Genomic DNA, 25,731 nt, shown 5'->3' with positions numbered 1-25,731 from the left:
GACTACCACGAGCAGAGTAGAACCATGGACTAGGAATACGGTGAGCAAACATATTTGTTTAAGCCATTGAGACCTTGGGGGTTGTTTGTTACCACAAATAACCTATTTATCCCGACCTACTTTCTGTCCACTTTGTTTTCCCAATTTCTTCATTATATGAACAATATAATTTTGCTTCTATGTGCTCAAGTTTTCGTGGTAAATAAGAAGAAATGGAGGGATGAATTTAATATACCAAGTCATTTAGACAAATTACCTTCATAATAATATATTTCATGAAAGGAAAGCAGACTTTAGATACCTTAATTTCTTAATAATAGTAATTATTTCTTACTGAAGGCAGATACCTTAAGAAAAGCAAAGAACAAAATTTTTAGATTTATGCATTTTACCATTTTTTGTATTTTGTGAATGGTAAATAGTGAAAAATAAATGTAAGGTATGGAAAAATATGAGCTTAAGCTTTAAAAAATGATACTAGAAAGAATAAAATAAATCCTAGAGCCTCTTTCTCTTCCTCTCGATTTTCCTCCCTCCCTTCCCTCTTCCCTAGTATTTCTCCCTGTTTTCATTATTGGTAACAGAGCTCAGACTATTTTAGCAATAGATGACTTGCTCTGCAGTACTATTCCTGACAAAAATTTGTAATTTCCTATAATTCTTTGTGTTTACTAGTAAATTAATGAAAATCCACACCTGTACGTCTCTTTGAAGAGGCAGAGGTCTCTTTAATGTTTTTAGATGCTTTAGTGAAATTACAATTTCCTCTCTAAGGGAAAAAATAAATTTTCCCTCTTTAGAATATGGAAATTAAATTGTATTCTTTTCTTTTTATTACATAGGTAAGTAGTATCAGGACATGCAGATGAGAAAAATTATTCAAAATCCTACCATCTCTCAATAACCACTCTTGTCCTTTTGGTGTCTAGTCTTTTAAGTGCAACTTTTGCATACAGATGTGTAACCTGCTTTTTCCAACAAACATATAATGTAACCGTATATAAGAGGTTGCATCGGAGGGTATGGATGTGAATGTATGGCAGGAGGAGCTGGGGGTGGGGAGGTGGGGAGAAAGTCGATGTAACAATGAACAGGGATACTGGTCCTGCTTGTCTCCCAGGGCTGGTGGCAGTTACTTATACAGTCTTTTTGATCTACCTATAGAAGCTGTTCAGAGGAAACAAAGCAGGAAATGGCATTTTTAACTATGAAGTAATTATTTTTAATAGTCTACTTCTCCTAAGAATGCACGTTAACCTCATTACTGGATTGAAGACTCTTTGGGGAGAAAACTAGGTCTTATAATTTCATAACTTAGTTCTGATAAGACAACTGCTAACTAATTATACAATTGATCTTTGAACAACATGGATTTGAATGGTGTGTGCCCACTTACATGTGGATTCTTTTCAGTAATAAATATTATTGTACTACATGATCCATGGTTGGATGAATCCCCAGATGGGGAACCGTGGATACAGAGGAACCCAACTGCAGATATGGAGGAAACCCCAGATACAGAGAGCCAACTACAAGTTTTTGACGGCACACAAGGTTGGCACCCCTAACCCCCGTATTGTTCAAGGGTCAACTACAAGATTTATTTGGAGACATCATAACATAGGGAACAGAACCTCGGGTTTGGACCCCATGAAGCCTGAGTCTGAACCTCACCTCCACCTCAGTAGTTATGGGTTCTTGGAAAAGGGCCATGACTTATCAGAATCTGTTTTTTCATGTATGAAATGATGATATCATTGATATCTTGTTGGTTGCTGTGAATGTTACATCATATAAAATAACATAGCTGATGTGTGGACATTATTTAGTCACTGATGGCTATTATTTTCTAACTTTCTTGTATCTTCAAATATTTATCAATTTCTTAGATTTGTAGATTTTTTACTGGCTAATTTGGCTAGGCAAGGAATAAGCAAATAACACTGAAAAATAAAAACCTACCAGTTACCGATTTGTTACAAAACAGAAGCACTAGTGATGGGCCCCTCACCATCACAATAAAGATATAATTAGTATGGCTAAAATTCATGAAATCTGAGTGTTAATTCTGTCAACAGCCACTTGTTAAAAAACTACAGCATTGGTGTGGCAGAAAACACTTTCTGGCTTGTCTGCCTGCTGGTGTGGTAATACCCCCTGTTTAATGAAGATGCTGTGTAATTGGGGTGGAAGTTGTAACCTGTGCCACATATTCCAAGAGTCACAGAGCTGTCTGGTCCTGAGGCCCCACCAGAAGCAGCCAGGACACAAGGGGTTAAAATGCCTTGCACGGGGGGCAGAGCTTCCAAGGGTCACTAGAAGGAAGCAGACAGGTGCAGACTTCTAACTGTGATGACAAGAAGACATTCAAGTAATGCTGCTTGTTCTGCCCCATTCAGAGAGCATACTTGGGATGCTATGCAGAGCCCAGCAGCAAAGCTGGTACTCTAGACATAAGGTTTTTAAGGAGAAAAGGCAATTTCACCTACATCCAAGACAATCTACCTTCTCAATGCCAATAACCTTCAAATATCCATCTCTAGCCCAAATCTCTCTTCTGAGTTCCCTCCCTATATCCACTCAGTAAATGTCTCAGTCTCTTGACACTCATTATCTTTATCTTTATGCTGTCCCACAGGCAACTTGCCATAATGGTCAGGAACAATTTCTCTGGAGTCAGACTGTCACCTCTCCCCATCTTTACCAATACCACCCAAGTCCAAGCCACCACCATTTCTCACTGGAATGATTCCTACAGCCCCCTGATCTCTCCTCAGCTACACCTGTGTCTTTCTACTTTATCCAGTGTTCTAAGAGTTTTTCAAAACACAAACATGTTTAAATAATCCCTCCTGCTTAAAATTCTTTAAAATCTTCCCATTTTTTCTTAGAGTGAAAACAGAAGTCAATACTGTGGCCTGCAACAGCTAGCCTGGCTCCTATGTTCTTCCTTGATATCTGTGTTCCACCTATTTTGGACCTTTCAGTTTTTCCATGCGACATGTTTTCTCTTGCCACAGGAACTTTGCACATACCTAGAACATCTTCCCTACTCTTTGCCTACTAAAAATCTCATCTTTCAGATCTTAGCTCAGATGATACTTTCTTGAGGAAGCCTTTCTTGACCCCTTGACTAGGTCATACTGTCTGTTTTTTTGTCCCCAGAGCATGGTGCATTCTTCCTCCACACAACCTTTCTCAATTTAAGATCCCTTTCCATTGCCTTCTGACTTCGTTCTCGATAAAAAGTCAGCCATCTTTTTTTGGTCATTGTTCCCCTGTATGTAATGTGTTATTTTTTTCCTGTGCCTGCTTGCATGATATTTTCCCAATCTTTGGTTTCCAGAAATTTGACTGTGATGTGCCTAGGTGTGGTTCCTTCATATTTCTACTGTTTGGAGTTCACTGAAATCTTGGATCTGTAGTACGATATTTTCTCATGATATCTGAAAATTTTCAGATGTTATTTTTTCAAATATATGTCCTGATCCATTTTCTCTGTCTCTCTTCTCAATTTGGAATTCTGAATACATGTGTGTTAGGCCACTTGACAGGTCACTGATGATACGTAAAGTGTTTTACAATATTTTTCTCTCTGTGTTTTAGTTTGAACAATACCTACTAACCAGTCGTCAGGTCCACTGATCTATTCTTTCACAGTTTCTATCCTTCTGTTAGGCCCACTGCCACAGACTGAATGTTTGTGTCCCCCCAAAATTCATATGCTGAAACCTAGTCCCCAGTAAGATGGTATTAGATGTGGTCTTTGGGAGGCAATTAGATCATAAGTGTGAAGCCCTCATAAATGAAATTAGTGCCCTTATAAAAGAGGCCCCAGAGAGGTTCCTCATCTCTTCCACCATATGAGGTTACAAGTAAAAGATAACTGTCTATGAACCAAAAAGTAGGCCCTCACCAGATACCAAATCTGCCCATGCCTTGGTCTTGGACTTCCCAGCCTCCAAAACTGTGAGCTATAAATTTTTGTTGTTTATAAGCCACCCATTCTGTGGTATTTTATTTTAGCAGCCCAAACAGACTTGAGATACCCACCTAATCTATTTCTTTATTTCAGATATTTTTAGTCTAGAACTTCTATTTGGTTCTTTTTTTATACTTTCCATTTCTCTGCTGAAATTCTTCATCTATTCATCCATTCTAGCCATCTTTTTCAGAAAATCCTTGAATGTGTTCACAATAGATGTTTTAAAATCCTTACCTTTAGTTCTGACATCCGATTCATCTATAGGCCTGCTTCCACTGATAGATATTTTTGTTGATTTATCACATTTTCTTGCTTCTCTGCCTGTTTTATAATCTTCCAAATTATCTATGGAACACTGTTTATATAAGAACAATGGAGCCTAAAGTATACTATTTTTTGTCTGTTTGTTTTCCCATTACAGTTCCAACTCTTTCCTATATCTGGAGGTTAAGAGGAGGAATGGATCATTCATATTTTGCTAAGAGCTGAGCTGGTTTAAAGCTGTGCTGCACCTCCCATGGCTAGATGTATGGATTTCCTATCCTAGCTTTCACCCTACAGAAGTCACTTCCCACCCTCAACAATATAACTGCTGCCTAGCTCACAAAATTTGCCTTTGTCAGTTCTAACTACACACACACACACACACACACACACACACACACACACACACACAAATATTTTTGCCAACAAGTTAGGTCAGTGCCAATGACAACTCTATGAGCACAGGTTGTTTAACAAGTAAATATGACACTTTCAATCACATTGACTCCTACTGGACAAGTGGAGTGTTTCTAGATCTCCTGCGCCAACACATTACAAAGAGTCTGGGTCTCTCCTGCCTGTCTATATTCCTATTCGATTATGCTAGCTTAGTCCAGTTTTGGAGCCATTCCTGATTAATATCTAGCTGCAAATGAAGTCTATAATTAGTCCCTGTATCTGTATGCCCCTGAGCTTCATATTAGAACATTATACTAGAAAAGACATGGGATTTGGAGTTAAACTAACTTGAGTTTATTTTTTTATTATTATTTTTTCAATTGTGACTTTTTTTTCATCTTTATTGGAGTACAATTGCTTCACAATGTTGTGTTAGTTTCTGCTGTACAACAAAGTGAATCAGCTACATGTATATATCTCCGTATCCTCTCCCTTTTGAGCCTCCCTCCCACCCTCCCTATCCCAACCCTCTAGGTTGTCACAAAGCATCAAGCTGATCTCCCTGTGCTAAATGCTAGCCCCACTACTTCTTTTATGTGTGATCTTGACATCTTATTAAACTTTCTGAGTCCCAATTTTGTTATCCATAAAATAGAGAAGACAATATCTGCCTCATAGAATTAGGAGGATGAATGAGCATTTAGTAAGTAATGAGCACTGAATGAAATCTTGCCCTGTGCCAGGTATTGTGCTAAGTGCTTCTCCCATGTTATCTCATTTAAATGTCACAATGTTCTTTACAATTCATACTGCTATTGTTATTTCCATTTACATATTAAAATAATGAGTTTTAAAGAGGTAAAGTCACTTGCCTCAGGTCATATAAATCAGCAGTGGTAAAACATGGATATAACCCTAAAAAAACATCTGAATCAAGAGCCTGTAGTCTTTATCCACTATGCTGAAATTCCTGGAACTTACTGACCCTCAACACAGTGCTTTTACTTTTACTAATTAAAATTATAAAATTAATAATGTAAATAAAGTAAATTCCCATTAAGTCGACTTGGTCTAGATGACTATGCTCTATCTTAGTTTTCTACCTCCTCGCCACTAAAGGTTTGCCGCTAAGCCCGCATCAGAGTTAGAACTCTGACCTTGACCCCATGCCTCTTGCTTGAGGCCCTAACCTGCCCTGCTAATATCAGTTTCCTTACTCAGAAGGTAGAGTCTCACTCAACTGCTTAGATGAACATTCCCAGAGCATACTCAAGGAATCATGTTAGTAGCTGGTATGTTTAAAAAAATGCCATACAAATGCTGCATTTCTAAAACCCCTTCTCGTCACACATTAAACATTCTGAGAGGTCCTTCAGCTAAGAAATCAGATGAAGTTGGTTCGACCTAGTGTTTCCCAGGCTTACGTGAACATGGAACCCTTTTTTGAACAACTGTTGATACCTCACCTTGAAGTGTTAACACATATACTGCCTTTATGTAAACATCTGTTTGCGTCTTGTTCCCTTGGATGCCTCACAGCCCCTAATGTAGAAATCAGTAAAGCCTCACAGAATGCATGAATAATGGAAAGAATGAGCAAACACCTAGTGGAAATCATTTTAACACAAATTGCTAATCTGGAAGGGGAAGAGAGTAGACATTTTTCCTTTTTGTTTCCTGACTTCTGTATCAAGTATACCAAAATGTTTAGACTCAGGTTGAAATGAAGCCTTAGATAGCACAAATGGAACCAAACAAGCAATTCACAATACATTATCTATAGACACTTCTTTCCTTTTTGCGGGGGGAAAGAGGAACCACACGGAGAAGGGAGATAAAGGATGATCTGTCCTAGGAAATGTTGCTTTTAGTGCAGCAGCTCTTACTGAACCAATCATTCCCTTGGTACACGTTAGGCTAATGTATTATTTATTAATTATTCCAGTATTGTACTGTGGTATTATTAATCAGGAGAAATTACTTGGGTGCTCATCTTTTATTCTATTATATTCTTACTTGGCTTGAACTGTAATTCTTCCTTTTTACAGTGCTCAGTAGGCCTCTTACACCACACACAGCTTTATCGCCAACATACTCACCCTTCCCATTCACTATTTTGGGTAGTATGATAAAGCATATAAAAAGTCATTATTCTTTTCCTTGAAAACTCTCAAAATATTGATGAGTGCCTATTATATTATGGACCTAGAGTATGCAATAACTTGAAAAGCAATTGCCCAGAGCAAAGAGTCCAAATCCACCTACCTAATAATAGGAGCTGGTGTGCAAGGTAATGAGCAGTACACTTTGAAAATTAAAAAGATGGTTCTAGAACAGACCAACTAAAAAGTACTGGCTTCTCTTATTTTTATACCTCTTTATATTAAATAATGAGGTCCAGATTTTCTTGGAAGCAGATGACATCAATTTTTGTAATAAGGAAGAGATACTCTCCTCTCTTATCTAATCAACTACATTTCAAGTTTCCGTTTCCAAGTCAGCATCCCTTCCTCAAGGACACTTCCTAAATCCAGGTAAAGTTCTCCCCTTGTCCGTGCTTACAGAGCTAAGGTCTTTGCCTTCAGAATACCCTTATTGGCTATGATTTGGATGAGTTTCTCCTTCACTGGACTGTAAGCCTGGAAAGTCAGGGCTGGCTTTGCTCACCATTTTATCACCTGCACTTAGCACAGCATCTGGCCCCATAGTAGCCACTCCACAAATATTTATGAATAAATAATACATGTTAAATAGTACATATTTGTGGAATAAATCTTGCTGCATACAGTGGTGACTGAAGTTCTCAAGGCAATGTAGTATCTGAAACACTACTTGACTCCTCAGTTGTTTTTATTTCAAACTTTTTTCCTCGGAAGTAGAATTCCAGATGAGGAATGAATACAAATGAGCTAGCAACTTGGATCCCATTGGGCACATTTATTCAGCTTTTAGATGCCCTAACTCTTAAATAATATAGAGTTGGGGGTTCTAACTTTTAACTCATTGTATTGATTAATAGGACACTGTGCTTCTCCTTCTTGACTTGTAATTGTACTTTTCCACACATGTCTGCAATAAAGAAGGAAGTGGTTTACTGGACTGAGTGAATAGAGATGCTATTGGGCAGCCCACTGAGGAAAGACAAAGCGATCCCGGAGAAAGTAATTAAATACGCCTCCTTCTAGTGACACCTAAGGGTCTTAGGAGTATAAGTGACTGTGGTAGAGACAAATGTAGACAGACAACAGGTACAATTGGTTCTGTGGTTTGCAAGGAAGTAGAGTGTGACTCTTTCTTGGGGAGGGAGACCAGTGTCGGAATGGGGAGGAGAGAAATGATAATTCAATGGAGGCAGAGCCGAGAGGGGCCTGGCTTCCTGCCCACTTTCACATAGCGTGTTCCAGGGCAGCTGGGGGGCTGAACTGTCTGCTGAAGAAAGCAGTGGAGGAGACAAGGAAGTTTTTATTGAGTTCCTGTGTGTATGATGTCATTAGATTATATATTGACTTAATGTTGATATGTGCACTTTCTAGTATATTCTGCTGAATTCCTTGACATAACTTTCTAGCGAGAGTGCTTGTCTGGCACGTCAGATATTTTCAAGAGGGCTGGGAAAGCAGAAAAGAACACCTGGCAATATTTCATAAAATTAATTACTTGCGGGAATTCATGAAAAATTGCAGATACACGTGCTACAATATAAGGTGAGCAGACCGTGTCATATTTTCTTCTAACAATTGCCTACATCGTGTTATTTTTCACTTAAGTGAGACTCTATTCGTTTACCCTTAGTGGTCACTGATTCTCCAGTGAAAAAGGGATCCTCTGTGTTCGGTCTCCTCAGATTTGAAAAGACCCGAAGATAAGATGAAACTGGAACCTGACTCAGGAAACAAAGATATTCCCAGACAATTGTTAATCTAACCTGGGGAGATTTATTAACGGTCGGTCAAGATCTGCCTGGAAAATTCCCCTTAATATGAGCTTTTGGTAGAAAGATGGCGGTCCTTCTACACAGGTCCTCAGTCCAAAGACCCGAACTCCATTCCAGGTTGTTCAGCGGGCAGCTTTAAGCAAGGCCCTTGCTTTCCTCAGCCAGTTCCCTCAGTTATCAAGTGAGGATAAGTTCCTGTGATAGCTCTGTCCACCGCTTAGGATTGGAGGGAATGTCATGGATGTTAAAGCACGTGGAAACTTGAAAGTAATGAACAAATGTAAAACAGAATTATGAAAAGGGTGGATTCAAGCCTGCTGCAGACCTACCTGCAGCCATAATAAGATAATCATATTTAATCTGGCCATTTGTTAATGGACCTCTATGCAGGCCCATATATACAGTGAAGCTCCTAAAGAATGTAGATTTGTACATAACCAGATGGTGTGTAAATGCACCATCATCACTGCTACCACCACCTGTCACTATCACTGTCATTGTCACCACCTATCATTGTCACCACCACCTGTCATTATCGGCATCACCGTCATCATCATCATCATCACTATTGACGTTGGACAACCACTGTGTGTCAGGCATGAGATAGGACTTCTCCCTTCATGCTACCATTAAATTCTCTCAACCACTCACAACACTGCCCTTTTATTATCCTCCTTTGAGAAAAGAGGGGTTACAGCCTCCATGAAGTTGCCAGTGGTTCCCAAACTCAGCTGTGCATCAAAATGACCTGAGGGGGCTTCCCTGGTGGCGCAGTGGTTGAGAGTCCGCCTGCCGATGCAGGGGACGCGGGTTCGTGCCCCGGTCCGGGAAGATCCCACGTGCCGCGGAGCGGCTGGGCCCGTGAGCCGTGGCCGCTGAGCCTGCGTGTCCGGAGCCTGTGCTCCGCACAACGGGAGAGGCCACAACAGTGAGAGGCCCGCGTACCCCACCAAAAAAAAAAAAAAAATGACCTGAGGGCTTTTCAAAAATGCAGATACCTGGGTTTCACATAGAAGCTACTGAAGCGGGGACTCTATTGACGGATCCCAGGCAGCTGGAAATTTGTTTTCAAGCTCTACAGAAGGTCATCCTGAGCAGGCAGACGTGTGCGTGACTGGGCTAAGTGACTTCCCCAAGGCCGCATGGCTGGGAGCAAAGCTGGACCCTAATCCAGGCTTAGCCACTGGAAACGCATGGCAGCTCTTAGCCACTTTTCTGTCTTGCCTGCCTGGCAATCACAATCTATTCAACTGAACAACTGTCTTTTAATGACTTTAATTGGCTTTTCCACATTCTACCTCCACTGTTAAACGATACTGCAAGATTACTTTTCCCTTAATGACCATTTAAATGTTTCATATGAACGACTTAGTTCCCAAGGATATTTTATACTGTGGCCAATTGCTGATGATATGGTAGCATTTACCTATAGCTGAATGTAATAACTAATACAAATTAAGATCACAAAATGTGTGGGTCTGTGTTTGCCTGCGGGGAACTCCTAACCACTGATCAGAGAATGTCCATTTGGTGCTGAAGGAGTTTTCTACAAGGGGCTGTGAGGGGAAGTGGATCGGGCCCAGGGCAGTAGTGGAAGCCTGTGCTTTTTCTACTTAAAGGTCCACGTGAATTTCCCAGGAATTGTATTAAAACGCATACGTTGGTGCAGCATTTCTGGAGTGGGCTTGACAGTCTGCATGTCTAAGCTCCCAGCTGGTGCTAAAGCTGCTGGCTCCTGGGTATAGGCAGTTGTAACCGTAGGGTGGCTACGAGGGGATCCATTCTCAGAAGAATGAGGACAGGCCTGGTGAGTGAGGCCTCAGTCAGAGGTATGCTTCTGACATGAGAGAAGAAACATAGGGGAGGCGTGGCCCAGCAAAGACTCTTGTATCTACTATGTAGTAGGGAAAGGTCATTCGTTTAAGTAAAAAGAACATTTAAACATTGGTTAGAGGGCTTACAAACATACGGCTATGATATTTATGTACATTTGGAGACATTCTGTATAAGTCAAATGAGTGAATTCTAGGCCAACGTTGGCTGGCCAGCTGGAACAGGAAGGAGGGTGCTGCTGAACGCTGACTTTCTTGGGAGGATCCCATGAGCCAAGGATCCCGTGGCACGTGCCCCGTCTAGCTCAGGGGACACTGCTTCTTGCAGTCGCTGTGGTCACACCCCTACCTGTCAGGGGATGAATGGCATGGTACTCTGAAAAGCCACATAGAAATGAAAATAAACAGCAATTGGAAGAAAGCGTGTGCTTTGGCTAATGCATTTTGTTCTTCAAGTCTGGGGAAGGTTTTGTCGGTGGAACTGTCTAAGGGACAAAAGATGAAATAACCAGAGAATGGGTTTGCGTTTTAATTAGGCGGAAGTGTAATGAAACCGTAACTTCTTAAGACCTGCGACTGTCCAGAGTGAAAATATACTAGGTGTGGTGAATTGCATTGAGTCTCCTGCTCTGATGGGCCAAATGAAAGCACTCCGGGATTGCAAAAGGATGGGGCTCATTCTTCGACTAGATGGCTTCTCCAACTTAACCTGGGATTACGTGAGCTTGGCAATGCCCTGACAGTCCCTTGCAGCAGGCAGAGAGAGTTAAATCTACAGAAAGCGATTGGTGGGGAAGGAAGGAGGAGAAAGTTTCACAGTGCTCATCCAGTAGGGGAGGGTCCTGATACTGGAGACATCACTGCCCTGCACATATGCAGGACTGGCCTCAAAACAGGCTGGAACCATGGCTGCCTTCAGAGGCCAACAGGAGGCGAGCTAAGTGAGAATAATGACGATTGCAAGGTCCTAACAGGGACCCCCTCATTGAGCTCTTGCCCACCGCTGCCAAGCAGAACATGAGTCCAGGGCTGCAAGAGCTTTTGCTTTGTTTCAAAAGGAGCTAAGATTCGAAAATTTTATATAAAATTATCCATTTTTTTAAGTCATCAACAAAATCACATCCAAAAAATAAATAAATGAAGCCACTGGCAGCTAAATAAAAATAATGTCATTAGGGAGTGTAGACGTGGTGACCACGGGGCCACATTTGTACACAGGTTCAGAGACAGCATGGGTTTTCAGAGACTGAACCCAGAGGTGGGATGCAGTAGCAGAGCAGGTGAACACAGGGGGTTCCCAAGCCCTCTCTTCCCCATCCATCTTTACTCTGTTCTTTCTTTCTTCTCAGCCTTTCTCCATTCCTGACATCACGTTACAAACTTATTTGTGACTTTCATCTTCTGACACCCCCTCCCCTCAACTAGAATGAAGGCTTCATGAGGGTTGGGGCTTGTCTGTCTGTTCTCAGCTGTCTCCTCCACACCTCTACCATGTCTGGAACGTAGTAGGTGCTTGCTTACTAGGTGCCCAGTGAATAATAAATGACTCGTACATGCCTCCATCTAAAACATCGAAGCCAGGATGAGCTTGTGTCATAGGGCCCTTACTCCAGAGTCTGAATTCCAATTTCTAGTGGTTCATGAGGCTGTTTTCGGCCAGGGTGACCCAGCATAAGGTCTATCCGAAAATTTGAAGGCCAATAAAATACTCCCAATCCTACTTCTACTTCGTTTTAAAAAATCTGCAAGAGAGAAAGGCAAATACACATCCATTTGTGGTGTGTATTTAGCTGTGATCATGAAAATACTGACTTATTATTTGAAATCGTGTAAAACAAGAACTTTCATTAAGAAAGCATAGCTGAACAAACAGACCCAGGACCCATATCTGCTGACACACAGTGCTGTACTGAGACTGAAGCAGGACATCAGCAACGCCGCATCCTCTAAGAATTCTGCACAACACAAACTGGGCATGAGGGGATAAAAAGCAATGCCGGGGAACTTCTAGTTCTTTCTGTAAAAGAAAATTCTGGCCCTAAGTCTGGCACTACCCAGCAAGAGGGGCATCTCATCTGTGGCTGCCTGTAAAGCTGGCACTCCTTTGTTTGAACAAAACCACTTACTATACACGACTTCAAATAAACAAAGCTCAAAACAGACACACATGCAGGTTTTTTGCCACCTGCTGTCTGAGGAAAATAGCTATGCAATGTGCATGCCCTAGTTTAAACCAGTCTTTGAATTTCACACAAAAGCATCCTTCCTCTACCAATTTCCCTTTCTAAAGTTGAGTCCACAAAAGGACTAGAAATATATTTCCTGTTCAGTGAGAAAAAAATATGTTTAAAGGGCAGTCCAGACCTTTTGTAGAAACACTTACTTTGAAAGAACCGGACAGATTATGTATTCAAAACAAGACACCTTCTATAGAGCAGACCAAAAAGCTGTTCAATGCCCTGGCCTTGCTCTGTGCTTGCAGCTCCGGCCCTGCAGGGCACAGTTAATAGAAAGGGTTGAGCCTGCATGGTCTGGTCCTCTGGGGCTGCTGCATCAGAATGATGCCGAGAACAGTCATTGGGCAGGCTGTGAGCAAGTCAGCAGGGCAGTCTTATCTCTGTGCTGAGGCTACTGCTTTCTACTGGGAAAATATTGGTGGTAGAGCTCTCCCTTCAGGTACAGGCAGAACCGAGGCTCCCCAGAGGATCTGAGTTTGGAGGAGGGAGGGGCGCCCATCACCTGTTGGGTAGAGGGAAGCAGTCCCTGAAGAAGGCGTCCTTTGTCAGGTCAGACCCCTTCCAGACTCACCCAAGGCTGTCGGTCTCCTTGACATAGTTTCTTGACTCTGCCAAGGGCATGACCCAGCTCACTCACTAGCAGAGGGCATCAGACTATTTATCTCCCATAGTCCAGGAGGGCTGAACTGAAGGCAGTGACCAGAGAAAGGTTAGAGGGGAGACCGTGGTGGTCTCAGTGAAGGTGAAACTCAGTGCAGTTGAAAGCTTGTGGCTTCACGTGCAGGGAGATTTAGCTACGGTAGTCATTGAAATACAGTGGCTTAGGACTCTGGAAATTGAAGGCTATTTTGGGGTGGGGGAGGGTGGGGGAGGGGGAGGAATGGAGAAGGAGGAGGGCAGCAGTCAGCTTTTTAATTGAGTTTCCAAATCAATACGTGTAGAGAAGTAATGATATCCTGATTTTCTACTGGTGTCAAGATGACAAATTGTGGGGTGGAATTGAGTTTTTCCATTTATGCCTGGATGATACCATAACTGAAAAGCAAGACAGAGATATAGAGGAAATTGAAGGAAGCCGGCTGTGGGCTTCAGGAGCCCAAGGATTCACACCTCTGTCTACTAATACATTCTAGACACGGAGCTCACCACTGTGGACATGATGAGGTTGGGGGTAAGTTGTAGGAAATCCTGGGACCATTTTCAGTTTGGAATATGTAAACAAGAACACAAAAGTTATGGAGCCACGAGGTTTCCTTTATCATACAGAATTTGGGGTCAAGGAGAAGCAGTGGACCAGGAACATTCCAGATCAGGAGTCGTGAGCAGACACGAGTCTGTGGGGTGTGCAGTCATAAACAGACAGGAAGCTGAGTGGGGCTCGGGACTGAGCCTGGAGCTCCCCTGGGCCCTGCCACCTCTGGGTGATCCTGGATAACACACAACCTCTCTGGGCTTCAGTTTCGGCAGGAGAAGGTTTGAGATCCCTGGAATTGTAATGCCCTGTTCTTCCAAGTCTGTCCACCTAGCAAATGCCCTGATCCAGAGAGAAATCTAAGGAGCCATGCTTTTCTCCCTATTTCTTCCATGCCCTCCCCAACCTTCCATAAGGCAGTAAATCCCAGCAAAGGACCATATCTCAGTGCTGTCTCTATTCCAGCTGCTTCTGAATAAATTCTGAAAAGCCCAGAAGGACAGATTTTCTGGAGTCTTTGGTGAGTGTTGCAGATGAGCTGCTCGGATACTCCTTTAAGAAAGGACTCCTCGCCCGGCGGCTAAGAGGGTGGCAGCTGACAGCTAGACAACTCCTTCAGGCCCACCTCAGCCTTGGGGGAGGTGTGGTCTTCTTAGGGGGCCCTGAGCTATGAGAGGGTACCAGGGCCTGGTTGATTCCACCCAACATGGGTGTCTCAAAACAGGCAGGCTTTGCTCCTGAGGGCTCACCGGGCTGGAAGGGACTGAGGCCGCAGCCCCAGCCTGATTCTACTTCCTTCTTCTCTCCCAGGCTTTACTTCTCTCTTGAACAACCAGCATCTATGTCCCTGGGGACCTGACAAACAGAGATGCTAGTCATTGTAACATGTAAAGCCTAAGGTTTTTTTGATTGTTTTTCCGAAAAGGAACCTCGACAGGCTATCTTTGAGCAAGAAGATCCTCTTTGCAGCATAAAGATATGCAGTGTAGATTTCTTTCCCATTCTCTTATTCACAGACACATAGAGACTTAGTTCCCACCAGTTGTAACCAGTGGTTCTCGACCAGAGGTGCCTGTAAGACATTTTCAAAATGCAAATGCCCAGACTCTACGTGCAAAGCTATACTTCGTGGTTTGAGATGTACCCTGGTTGAGAACCACTGGTTTTAGCACGAATGCTTCACCTTCTTCCAGAGATGAGCATTTATCCTGCTGAGGACCATTCCAGAAGCTGAAAAGCACATCTACATTAAATGCTCGATTAAATGATCCCTAGTTCACCTCCAGATATTTGGGTAAATCCAGCCAGTAATGACGCAGACTCACTTTGCAACATGGTGAATCTTCTTGGAAAATATTATAGAGAGGTGTAGAAAACCTTAGGATCGTTTTCGACTTTGAAGATTTAAGCGAAAAAGGCAAAAGTTATGGGGCCATAAGATTTCCTTTATCTTGCAGCTTTTGGGGCAGGGAATTTTAAAGTGAGTTTCCATGGAAACTGGAAATCAGGCAGCTGGTTCGCTCCCCTCAGGTTTCTAGTGTCACCATTGTGCAGGGGGTTGAGTTTATGCTCACATGTCACACACTAAGTCCTTTGGGAGCATCAGTTGTGATCGCTGTCTTCTCTCCGCTGTTAATCAGGGACAGCTCACTCACATACACGTCAGGGGAGAATACTCGACTATTGTGTTTCCTGCATCACTGAATAAAATCCCCCGAGATGATGTGCGTGCCCACTTAGCTTTGCTATTGGATTCAGAGAGTTGTTTCTCGAGGCAAGGTTTGTATCTGAAGACACACAGGAACTGAGATTCCCTAGGACAGGGAAGCCCTCCACTTTCCAAGGACATTCGTCTTGGAAAGAGGAAAGGTGGGGGGCATTCTCCCAGAATGTTCACTGCGCCCAAAGGAACTGCTTGATATTTTAAAAAGACTTCTCACTATATCTTCACTGCCAAAAAGAAAATTCAGAAGTCCCAGGGGGATGTAAATGGAGGAGAGGGCTGTGTGCATCGGGGAAAATGTTCTCTTAGCAAAAGTCAAGTGTTCTCCACTTGGGAAAGACGAGGGGCAGGAATAACTGAGTGAACTTCCAGAAAGCAACTGCGCTGACAGCACAGCCAACTGGGACGTGCCATGAGAAAAGGGCTTTTTTTTTTTTTTTTTTTTTTTTTTGGTACGCGGGCCTCTCACTGCCGTGGCCTCTCCCGTTGCGGAGCGCAGGCTCCAGACGCGCAGGCTCAGCGGCCATGGCTCACGGGCCCAGCCGCTCCGCGGCACGTGGGATCCTCCCGGACCGGGGCACGCACCCGCGTCCCCCGCATCGGCAGGCGGACTCTCAACCACTGCGCCACCAGGGAAGCCCTGAGAAAAGGGCATTTAAAGTCACTGCACCGTGACTGCCCCTGGACATTTCGCAGCACACGATTAAGTCCTAATTTAATGTTTCCTGAATACAGCACATTAAATGCTTGTCTCTAAGTGCGTTCCTCAAAACTCACTAATTAAGACAGCGCCCCTCTGGGTGCCCTGGGGTGGGGTGGAAGAGAAGAGCTGAGTTTGAGTCTCGCTCTTCCTCCTGTGAGCTGGGCAAGACCGGATGCTCACGAAACATCCCACGCTTCCTTCTCCTCACCGCATGGTTATTTCAGGGATTAGCTGAATCCGCATGCGGATATGCTTAGTAAATCTGTGAAGAGCTATGCAGATGTGAGCTTTTATTATTATTATTTTTTAAAAGCCTCATCTAAAGATTGGCTGAGTGCATACTCCCAGAGCAGCATCAGGGTCCGGGAGTCCAGCTCAGAGAGGCTGGCCGCATTTGAATTTAGGCTCCTCACTTACCCACCAGGAGACTTAGAGCAGTGACGTAGCCCTCTACGGCCCAGTTCTCATAAGGTGGGAACAATGGGTGTACCTGCCTCTTCAGATGGTCACGAGTGGAGAGGAATTCACGCAAGAAAAGCATACTATACAAATTAGGATGCACGGTGTCCAGTAAATGTGAGCTGTGATTATTACAAACCAGGGCTACCACGGAACGTTGTAAAACTGTGCAGTACTAGCAGGAGAGGACTTGGAGGGAAGTCTGAGGGGGCTGGGGGAAGGTCCTTCTGGGAGAGCCACCAGCTAGCTGCTCGAGGCCCCTTGCAATGACCTGGCAACCTCCCAGCAGGCGGCCCGACTCTGAGTCAGCAGGAGAAATCGTTGCTCTGGTCTCCGGGCATATTTCTCTGTGTCCATATCAACTGTAAGTTAATTACCCACAGCCCAGCAGAGCTCTCAGCTGTGACTTTGGAAGGACCATCAGAGAGTGTTGGCTTCCAGGTACAAATTCACTTGAGACAACTATACGTTCACATCACACAAGAGGAACTCGACATGCAAACCATATCATCTCAAAATGGAGCACAGTCAAATTCGGGGTGGATGCAGGCAGTGGGGGAGGGGTGGGTGATGGATCTCAAATGTCAGGGCTGCACTTGAGAGAACTCCTGGGCTGGGGCAACCGCAAAGGGCTCCGGGTTGAGGCACATTCCATTATGAGTGGAGTGGGTTTATAATGGAATGACATGGATGGGTTCTTATAATCAGAAAAACACACTGACCTTCACACTACACAGGTGCAGCAGCATAATGACCCACCACGTGTAGGCGCATCAATTCCTGGGGAAAGTCCAACGAGGTTAACTCAGCGTGTATCCCAAGCAAACAAAATCAGCGACATCACCCGCATGAAGAACACTGCCCCGACCCCCGCCAAGAGAACTGGTTTGGGCAACTGACATGTACAAGGAAAGATTACACGAAGATCATACTCATTTTGAAAAAAAAAAAAAAAAAAAGGGACAAATTGCAGGCAAGCAGCATTGTTTTATGCCGTGAATAATTTGACTTGGATTTTTAAAATTTAAGGGGTAAAGAATCATGAGTCTAGAGAAAAAAATTATTTTTCCTTTGCAGGATGCAAGCATTTGGTGTGGGATCTGCAGGGAGGGAAAGTTCTGTTCCCCCAGCCTTCTGAGAAAACTACCTAAAAGCATCCTCAGATCCGTTCCACTCATAAGACCCCCTCAACCACGAAACAACCAGATCTGTAGTTAAACTGCTGAAAATGTCACTGACTTACATAGGCACCTTTAGTCACCCAGGCATTTACTCAGATGTGAAAGACTCAAGAGGAAGCCCCATCCCCTTGCAGCGTTTCGCCCCAAATGGAAGTCACTCGTCGCGCCATCAGCACTTTAAACAGAGAAACCACGTCAAAAATTAGGACTTGAACAGAGAGATGCCAGGCGTAGGAAAACCGCAGCGGGTATTCCACCAGGGTCCTCTTAATCTGGGTATCACTTTGGTTCCTGAGTTTTTAATGCTCGTTTTATTCACTCATCTTCCTCTGAAGGTAAAGTTGTGGTCAGAGTAATCAACATGGCCTTATCCCAGAAGAAAGCGCTATGCGATCCAGCTTTCCAAAACCCCGGTGAAACCTGAAGCTTTGCTGATAAATGGGTTCGTGTCAGACATGAGCTGCAAGCTTGCATTCTGTGTGCCTGGATTACCTTCCCGTCCCTGGTCCAAGCAGATTTGAATAGGAAAGAGAGAGAGGTTCAGCCTCCATATTCTAAGATCCCGCTCTATGCCAATGTCACGCTGGGCGCACCTGGGCTCTGCGTGGGTGAGGCCCCTTTCCCTGACATGACCGCTGGCCTCCCGGCTGAGCTCCATCTGCAGGCTTTCCCACGTTGGAAGTCCCCAGACCCTCCTATATTCACACGAGGGGCCCCATATTCCCACCCATGGCCTCGATTACTCCCTGAATATTGACAACATCCACGTTTCGTTGACAGTTCAGCGTTCAAATCTGAAGTCCAAACCCAGCACCCACTGGGACTTCTCAGAGCCCTCCAGACACAGTGCAAAAGGAGTTCAGGATCTTTATCCTCAACCCTGACCCAGTACGGGCTCCTCAGCCACTGGGTCTCCCTCTGGGAACTCTGGCGTCCACCTCAGGTCCTCTTTCTCCCCCAGACCATCCTCTACGTCCAACCAAGCCCCCAGTTCACTCACTTGTTCCTCTTAACCATCCTAGATCCACATCTGCTTTTCACCATTTCTACCTCCTCCATAACGGCCCAAGCCTCCCTTTCCTTCCCAGTCTCAGTTGATCCTAACTGGTCTCCAACCCCACCCCAAAGACATTCTCTGCAACAGGCAGAATGCTTCTTAAAAAGGGAACATCTGACCACGCCACTTCCTTGCTTTAGTGGCTCCACACTTCTTTTAGGCTAAAGTGCTAAATGCCAGTTTGAGACGTACTGCAGGCAAACGTGCCACATGGATCAGGCCCTGCTTCCTCCCCGGCCCTGCTGCTTCCCCCTCTCCCCACCCTCTGGCCCCTCGGGGAGTTTCACAGCCTTCAGAGGCCCTCGCCTCTCTTTTCTTTGAGGCCGCAGCATGCTGTTCCCTCTGTCCGAAACACGCTTCCTTCAGTTCTTCCCTCTCCACAACCTTCAGTTCTTGCTCTCCCTGGGGCCACCCTGTCCCACCTCTCACACCCGGCCAGAACATATGCCCCTGGAGCAGAGCTCTGTATTTATTTTAGCGGGTTTGAAAATAAGTCTAAAGAACTAGGTATGTAATTTGTTTAACATCTGTCTTGCAAAGATGACCTGGAATTCTCAGAGCTGGGGCTGTACAAGGAGTGCTCTCTACGTGCAGTGAGAATTGGACAGATGAATGAATGAATGATCAGGGACTGTGTACACCCTTGAGGAACTCACAGTCTAGACTTTAGAAGATATAAAAGGAGCCTTTTGGTGCATCTGCCCTAAGCCAAATGTTGATGATCCAATTAATCTCACACACACACACACACACACACACACACACACACACACACACACACACATTAGGAGAGTAAGCAGAAAAGAAAAAAAGACCATTCAAATTAGACGTTACCTATTTAGCACTTAGCCCTGGAGATACTGGTGTATTTCACTTTACAGTTTACCGTAAATTGTTTTCTTACAGTTTACTAACTGTTTAACTGCAAAGCTTGACTCTGGCCAAGAAGGAGGAGAGCAGAAGTGATAAACAGAGTGAACGAGATTAGAAAGGACCCACCTGTAGATCCCCCAATTCCATGCCACCCTACCAAAGAGGACCCAGAGAGAGCCCTGTCCCCTCAGGAATAAGCTGGACCTCAAGGAAATTAAGGACTGAAATGGGCACCAAGCGACCTGTCTACATGAAAGCAACCAGATACGCCTCTACCCTCTGCTTTCAACCCACCTTTACAAATCCACAGGGGCTCTTCCCTTGAATGAGAGCAAAGCTTTCAAGCAGAGAAAACTCCACAAGAAATGACAGTTGAACGGATTAGGGATCAGCAAAGTTGTACCTTATAAATAACCTGAGATTAGACAATTCTTCCTTCAAACGCACCAGTGACTTAATGCAGCTCTAGCCACTTCTATTGCTCTCCAGGGGCTGTGACCCTTGGGGAACACTGCTGGAGCCCAGCGCACAGAGCAGCAGGCAAGTCTGGTGGGAAGGACACATATGAAGACCCCGGCAGCAGTGCCTGCAGTAGAAGCCCCGGGAGAGCAGGGACTGCATCGCAAGGACAGTGCTCGACGAGCTGCTCCTTCATGGGTCCCTGCGTCAGCCCTCCAAGCCCCTGGCATCCGCACTAGCACCCTGTTAAAAAACCTCCCACAGTGCCATCCTATCGGTCAAGGCTGAAAGGTGGCAAAAGCTGTGAAACACGGAAAGGAGGGGACACTGTGCCTCCGCTACTGTGTCACCTGGGTAGAAGTTACCATCATTAAACATCAAATAAACCAGTTAAGGCGTTACTCCAGGGCCAGTATGGATCCTGCCCCAATCCAAATGGGCTAAGATTAAAAACCCAATCCAGAAAGCATGACACTGGCCCTCAGGCCACACGGAGATGTATCACGTGCTAAAACAAACTTGTTTTAGTTTCGCTCCCCTCCTGTTCCATTGTGTCAGCATCTGATAAGCGGAGGATTATTGAGGAAGAGGTCAAGATCATTCACAGGTGGAGGGGATAAACGTGAGCCACACACAAGACGACATAGTTTTAAAACTTGTTTTGTAATTATAGAAACAGTGTACATTTGCTGTTTAAAAAGCCAAGCCATACAGATAACATGATGAAAAGTCACTCATAACCTCATCCCTGAAGAAAGCCAGAGATTCAGGGTGGCGCTGGGTTCCTCATTTCTAAGGGGCCCTCTGAGGAAAGTCTAACCAAGGTGCCACCTTGTGAGAGGCCAGGTCCTTGCGGGTCTTTCTGGCCTGTAGGTGGGCATCACGGGAAAGGAGCCCCTGGCCCTCAGAGGAGGTTTGTGATACTGAAAGAGAATTTACACTACCTTTATATGGATGTATCTCATATCCTCAGAAACCCGGTCAGCTAGTTCAATCACCCCACTGTCATGTGGCTGTCAATCATTTTAACTCGTCCTCAGCCTGGATGATTGACACCTAGGATCTGCTGAGTCCCAATGAGGGATGCCAAGTTGCAGAGACATTTAAAGACCTACAGGGGCTTCCCTGGTGGCGCAGTGGTTGAGAATCCGCCTGCCGATGCGGGGGACGCGGGTTCGTGCCCCGGTCCGGGAGGATCCCACGTGCCGCGGAGCAGCTGGGCCCGTGAGCCGTGGCCACAGAGCCTGCGCGTCAGGAGCCTGTGCTCTGCAGCGGGAGAGGCCACGACAGTGAAAGGCCCGCGTACCGCAAAAAAGAAAAAAAAAAAAAAACCTACAGTTTCCATTTCAGAAGCCTCAAGCCCTCAAGAAAATCTAATACCCTCCTTTTTATCACCCGCAAACACCCTAGCTCAGTGACCACCATCTGATAAATATTTGTTGAGTGAGTGAATGAGCAGATCAATGGAGGAAGGAATAACCTACATTTGCGTTCCTGCCCCCGGGGGGAAACTCCCAGTGTACCACACCAGCCTCCCTGGGACGGACGAATTACATTCCCTTGTACATGTTTTGAATGAGACTATAAAAAACTTATTTCTTCTTAGAGACCCGAAAAATTACATTTGCTAATTTAAGAAAACGATTCTTGTTGGGAGATCTCAGGAACAAGTATTCAGCAGTTTCACTAGATCACCCCCTCCTGTTGGCATCGCAACAAGGACTCATCACCTGACAGCGATGAGGACAGGATGCTGCAACAAACGGCTGTTTGGTCCTGTGTTCAACTTCGTGACCATGAGCCCATCAGCACTACTGTTTCTACCGTCAGACTGGTTTTGTTTCATCCCAAGCTCGTCTCTTTTGGTGCCTTGTCTGGATTCCAGTTAAATGCTCAGGAGACATAAGATTTACTATCACATAACCTTAAGGGTTTTATTATCATCGGATTTGTTTTCCTGGGAGGAGGTCTCTTCATGAGCCAGCATTGAAGAGCATTGCTTTCTGTCATTACTGACTTACGATGTCTTCCAATTTCTTAGGCCCCTCTTTTCTTTTTCTTTTTCTTTTTCTTTTTTTTTTTCTTTTTTTTTTTTGCGGTACGCGGGCCTCTCACTGTTGTGGCCTCTCCCGTTGCAGAGCACAGGCTCCGGACGCGCAGGCGCAGCGGCCATGGCTCACGGGCCCAGCCGCTCAGCAGCACGTGGGATCCTCCTGGACCGGGGCACGAACCTGTGTCCCCTGCATCGGCAGGCGGACTCTCAACCACTGTGCCACCAGGGAAGCCCAGGCCCCTCTTTTCTTATAGATCGTCTCTCTTAAATTGAAGCAAAAGGCCTTGACAAACAGGTCAGGCTTTACTTGAAGAGCATGGACTTGGTGTCATAGCCAGTGAGCTATTTATCCATTTTCTTAACACTCATTTTAACATATTTTAATTTTTCATTTATTCATGTATTTGTCTAGTTCTGCAGCATACCCCTGACTAAATCTCTACTAATCATAAGGCATTATTACTATCAAAACTTCCCATCTGACATTTTCTTCCCAACCTGATGGACTCACGCTGGTTCTAAGGAAGACTGTTTCCAAAGACGGCCAGTGTGTCCTCGGAGAGGCAGTTCCGACTCCATGGCCAGGCAACATAAATACGTGGGTGCGGCCTCCCCCTCCCCGTACCTTGTTCCTCGGACCCCAGCTCTGAGCAGCAGAGGGGCAGTGCCAGGAGGAGGAGTAAAGCTGAGTCCTACGGCCAAGGTGGCGAGGACAGGGCCGGCGCAGCCCGCAGCCAGCGCTTCTGCTGGGGTCAGCGTTCCTGGCCATGAGATGGGTCCTCTCCCCACTGCGCCCTCCCTCCCAGTGCTGTGAGCTCCTGCTGCTTGGCCAAGGCTGTTGGCTCTTCCCCAAGCTTCACGTTGCATCGAAGGACATCTGTGATGAGGAAACGCTCAGAATAGAACTCCATACTTGACTGACTCCACAACAAAGCTGTCTTCTAAGAATAAGAGCTGATCCCAGGACGTTTTCATTAAAAACAGAGTTCAGTGACAGACTATCAAAACATTTCCCTTGTACTGTAAGCAGTTCGATGGGACAGAATTGTGCAAAACATATGGGCTTAACTCTGCCCTCAGCAACCAGGGGCTCGCTTCCGCTGGATTCAATGACTCATCTAACTTACCCATCATGGGTGTGCAAACAGACTTTGTCCTGTTCAGTGCTTTTTCATGCTCCAAGGGGCAGAAGAAAAACAAAAAGGCTGGTGAACTGCTTTTCCGCCTCTATTTTCAAAATCTGTCACCAGTTGCCTTTGAGGGGTGGGATTCGCTTGTAGCCTGAGGCAGTCAGCGAGGTGCCTTATTGCAAAGCAGGCTCAGAGTCATTCAACACTTACTGACCGTTCACCGTGTACCTGGTATCGCTTCAGCACTAGAAAATACAGTGATGAAAGCTAACATCCAGCATTTCTAGAACTTCCCATGGGCCAGGCATCATCTGAAGTGCATTCTGTATACTAATTCACTCAGTCCTCACAATGACCCCACAGGGCAGTGCTAGCATTGTCTACATTTTACAGATGAGGAAACTGAGGCATGGAGAGATTATGTCATGTGCTCAACGCCACACCAAGAGTACTAAGCAGAGCCGGGACTCAGACCCAGGCACCGGGCTTCAGAGGTCAGACAGACCTGGTCCCTGCTCTCAAGGAACCAGCATCCTAGTGTACCTGTTAAGAAACACTGCACAGATAAACTGAATACACAGCATGCCTCAGGCCACTGAACTGAGGAGCCAAGGAGGGTCCAGGCAGTTTCCGTTCAGGGATTTAAAATTTATTTTGGTCCTAAATACCGTGAAGATACTGAGGAGACTGTACCTTCTCTCTCTTCCTGTCACCTCTGAAGCCCCAGCCTCCCTTCAGGTAAACAGACACCCTTTTTCTCTTTCTAAGTTTCCTCTTTATAGCCTAATCCTTCTGAAAGTTATCTTTGTGTGTGGCTTATTCTATTTACTCTCTCTTTCATTTCAGGCTTCTGCCCCCCAAATAGTTTTGCAAGCGCCATTAGTTAAGCAATCATTTAATATGCTAGAACATACTAAGTTTGTTATAAACTCACATGTATTTCAGGATTATCAATCTCTTCTATGTTTTTTTTTTTCTGTTCATATACTGACACCAAGATTTCAGGTGTGCATCAGTTTACACAGACTAAAACATATAAACTTATGTGTTAATATTTATAATAATATATCTCATTGGGTAGCACAAGTACCTCCTTCATTAATTGTTGAAGTAAGTTCTTCTCGAAAATCTCCTAGCTATGCTTGCATTTTTATCTGTCTAGAATCTGGAGAGCTGCGTTGCTGTGGCCCCAAGGGGACATGGGAGACACCTATGAGAGCATCATGGTTACAACCATGGGATTACAAGGCAGGGGGCCCAGGGAGGGCTGGCCACACTCCCTGTCCAAGATTCAGTGGAACTTCGTACTTACACTCAAGTGCCACTTTCTAGAACATAAACATCACATGGATATTGTTAGTTGGATTAAACTAACAAATGAATATGAGAAGGTTTTCTGCATGAAGTTATCCCATCCAGGAGCATGGTCTGGGGTCCACCAAAAGCCAGGGAGGGCAGAATCTCACCTATGCCCCTCTCTAGGGAGGGCCCAAACCTCCTTCTCCTGCAGCCAGGGCTGGAGTAGGGACCGTGGGTCTCTGTGGGGTCACCCTCCAGGGAGGAGCCCTTGGGGATGGGATCTACCTCTTCCTGCAGCGTTTTAAGGGGCAGAGCTCTGCACGCCCTTGGGCAAGGCTCTGCCCAGTTCCAGGTAAGCACTCTCCCTGTCCAGGTCTTCTGAGGCAGGTGTCCTGTGGCCAAGCCTTGGAGAGACAAGTGTGGTCAAGACTTGGGCCTGGACCATGGGTCTGGCAGGGGATTGGCCCTGGAAATGATGCAATGTTAGTGAACCACAGACTACAAGCTCTGGCTGTGGAGCTCATGTTTGAGGGAGAGAACAACAAAAATCATAATAAATAAGTAAGATACACGTTAGGGGGTAGGAAATTTTAAGAAGAAAGAAATGAGAAACCAAGTGTTAAGATGTGGGTAGGAGGTGACATTTTAGACTGGGTGTCTCAAAACTGGAGAGATTTTAGAGTAAAGATTGGAAGGAAGAAAAGGAAGTGACCAATGAGATGTCCAGGGAAAGGACATTCCAGGCAAAGGGAACAGCAAGTGCAAAGGTCCTGAGGTAGAGAGTGCCTGGGTCTTCTGAGAAACAGCAAGGAGGCCAATGTGGCCAGAGCGAAAAGGAGAGAGGGGAGAATAGTAGGAAATAAAGTTGAAGATGTGATGAGGGGCTGGCTGGTGGTAAGTTTACTAGTTCAGTGGAAGGGCTTTGGTGTCCTCACAAAGCGAGGTGGGGAG

General features: G+C 45.0%; 1 protein-coding gene across 9 annotated transcripts in view; it reads right to left on the bottom strand.

Moving 5' to 3' along the window:
* The window catches only part of HECW1 (HECT, C2 and WW domain containing E3 ubiquitin protein ligase 1), a 463,589-nt gene that overhangs the window by 294,102 nt on the left and 143,756 nt on the right, over window positions 1-25,731 (bottom strand). For 3 of the 9 annotated variants that reach the window (XM_067042893.1, XM_067042892.1, XM_067042894.1), the window contains exon 2: window positions 17,451-17,508. The exons of the other annotated variants lie outside the window; for them this stretch is intronic. In XM_067042893.1, the coding sequence (XP_066898994.1) occupies window positions 17,451-17,477 (27 nt within the window). In that variant the 5' untranslated portion in view covers window positions 17,478-17,508. The remainder of the gene's footprint in view (window positions 1-17,450; window positions 17,509-25,731) is intronic. 9 annotated transcript variants of the gene reach the window in all.

This window comes from Kogia breviceps, chromosome 9, assembly GCF_026419965.1.
Source record: "Kogia breviceps isolate mKogBre1 chromosome 9, mKogBre1 haplotype 1, whole genome shotgun sequence".
Taxonomy (NCBI): domain Eukaryota; kingdom Metazoa; phylum Chordata; class Mammalia; order Artiodactyla; family Physeteridae; genus Kogia; species Kogia breviceps.
The sequence above is the reverse complement of the archived record's forward strand: the minus strand, read 5'-3'. Positions and strand labels throughout refer to the sequence as shown.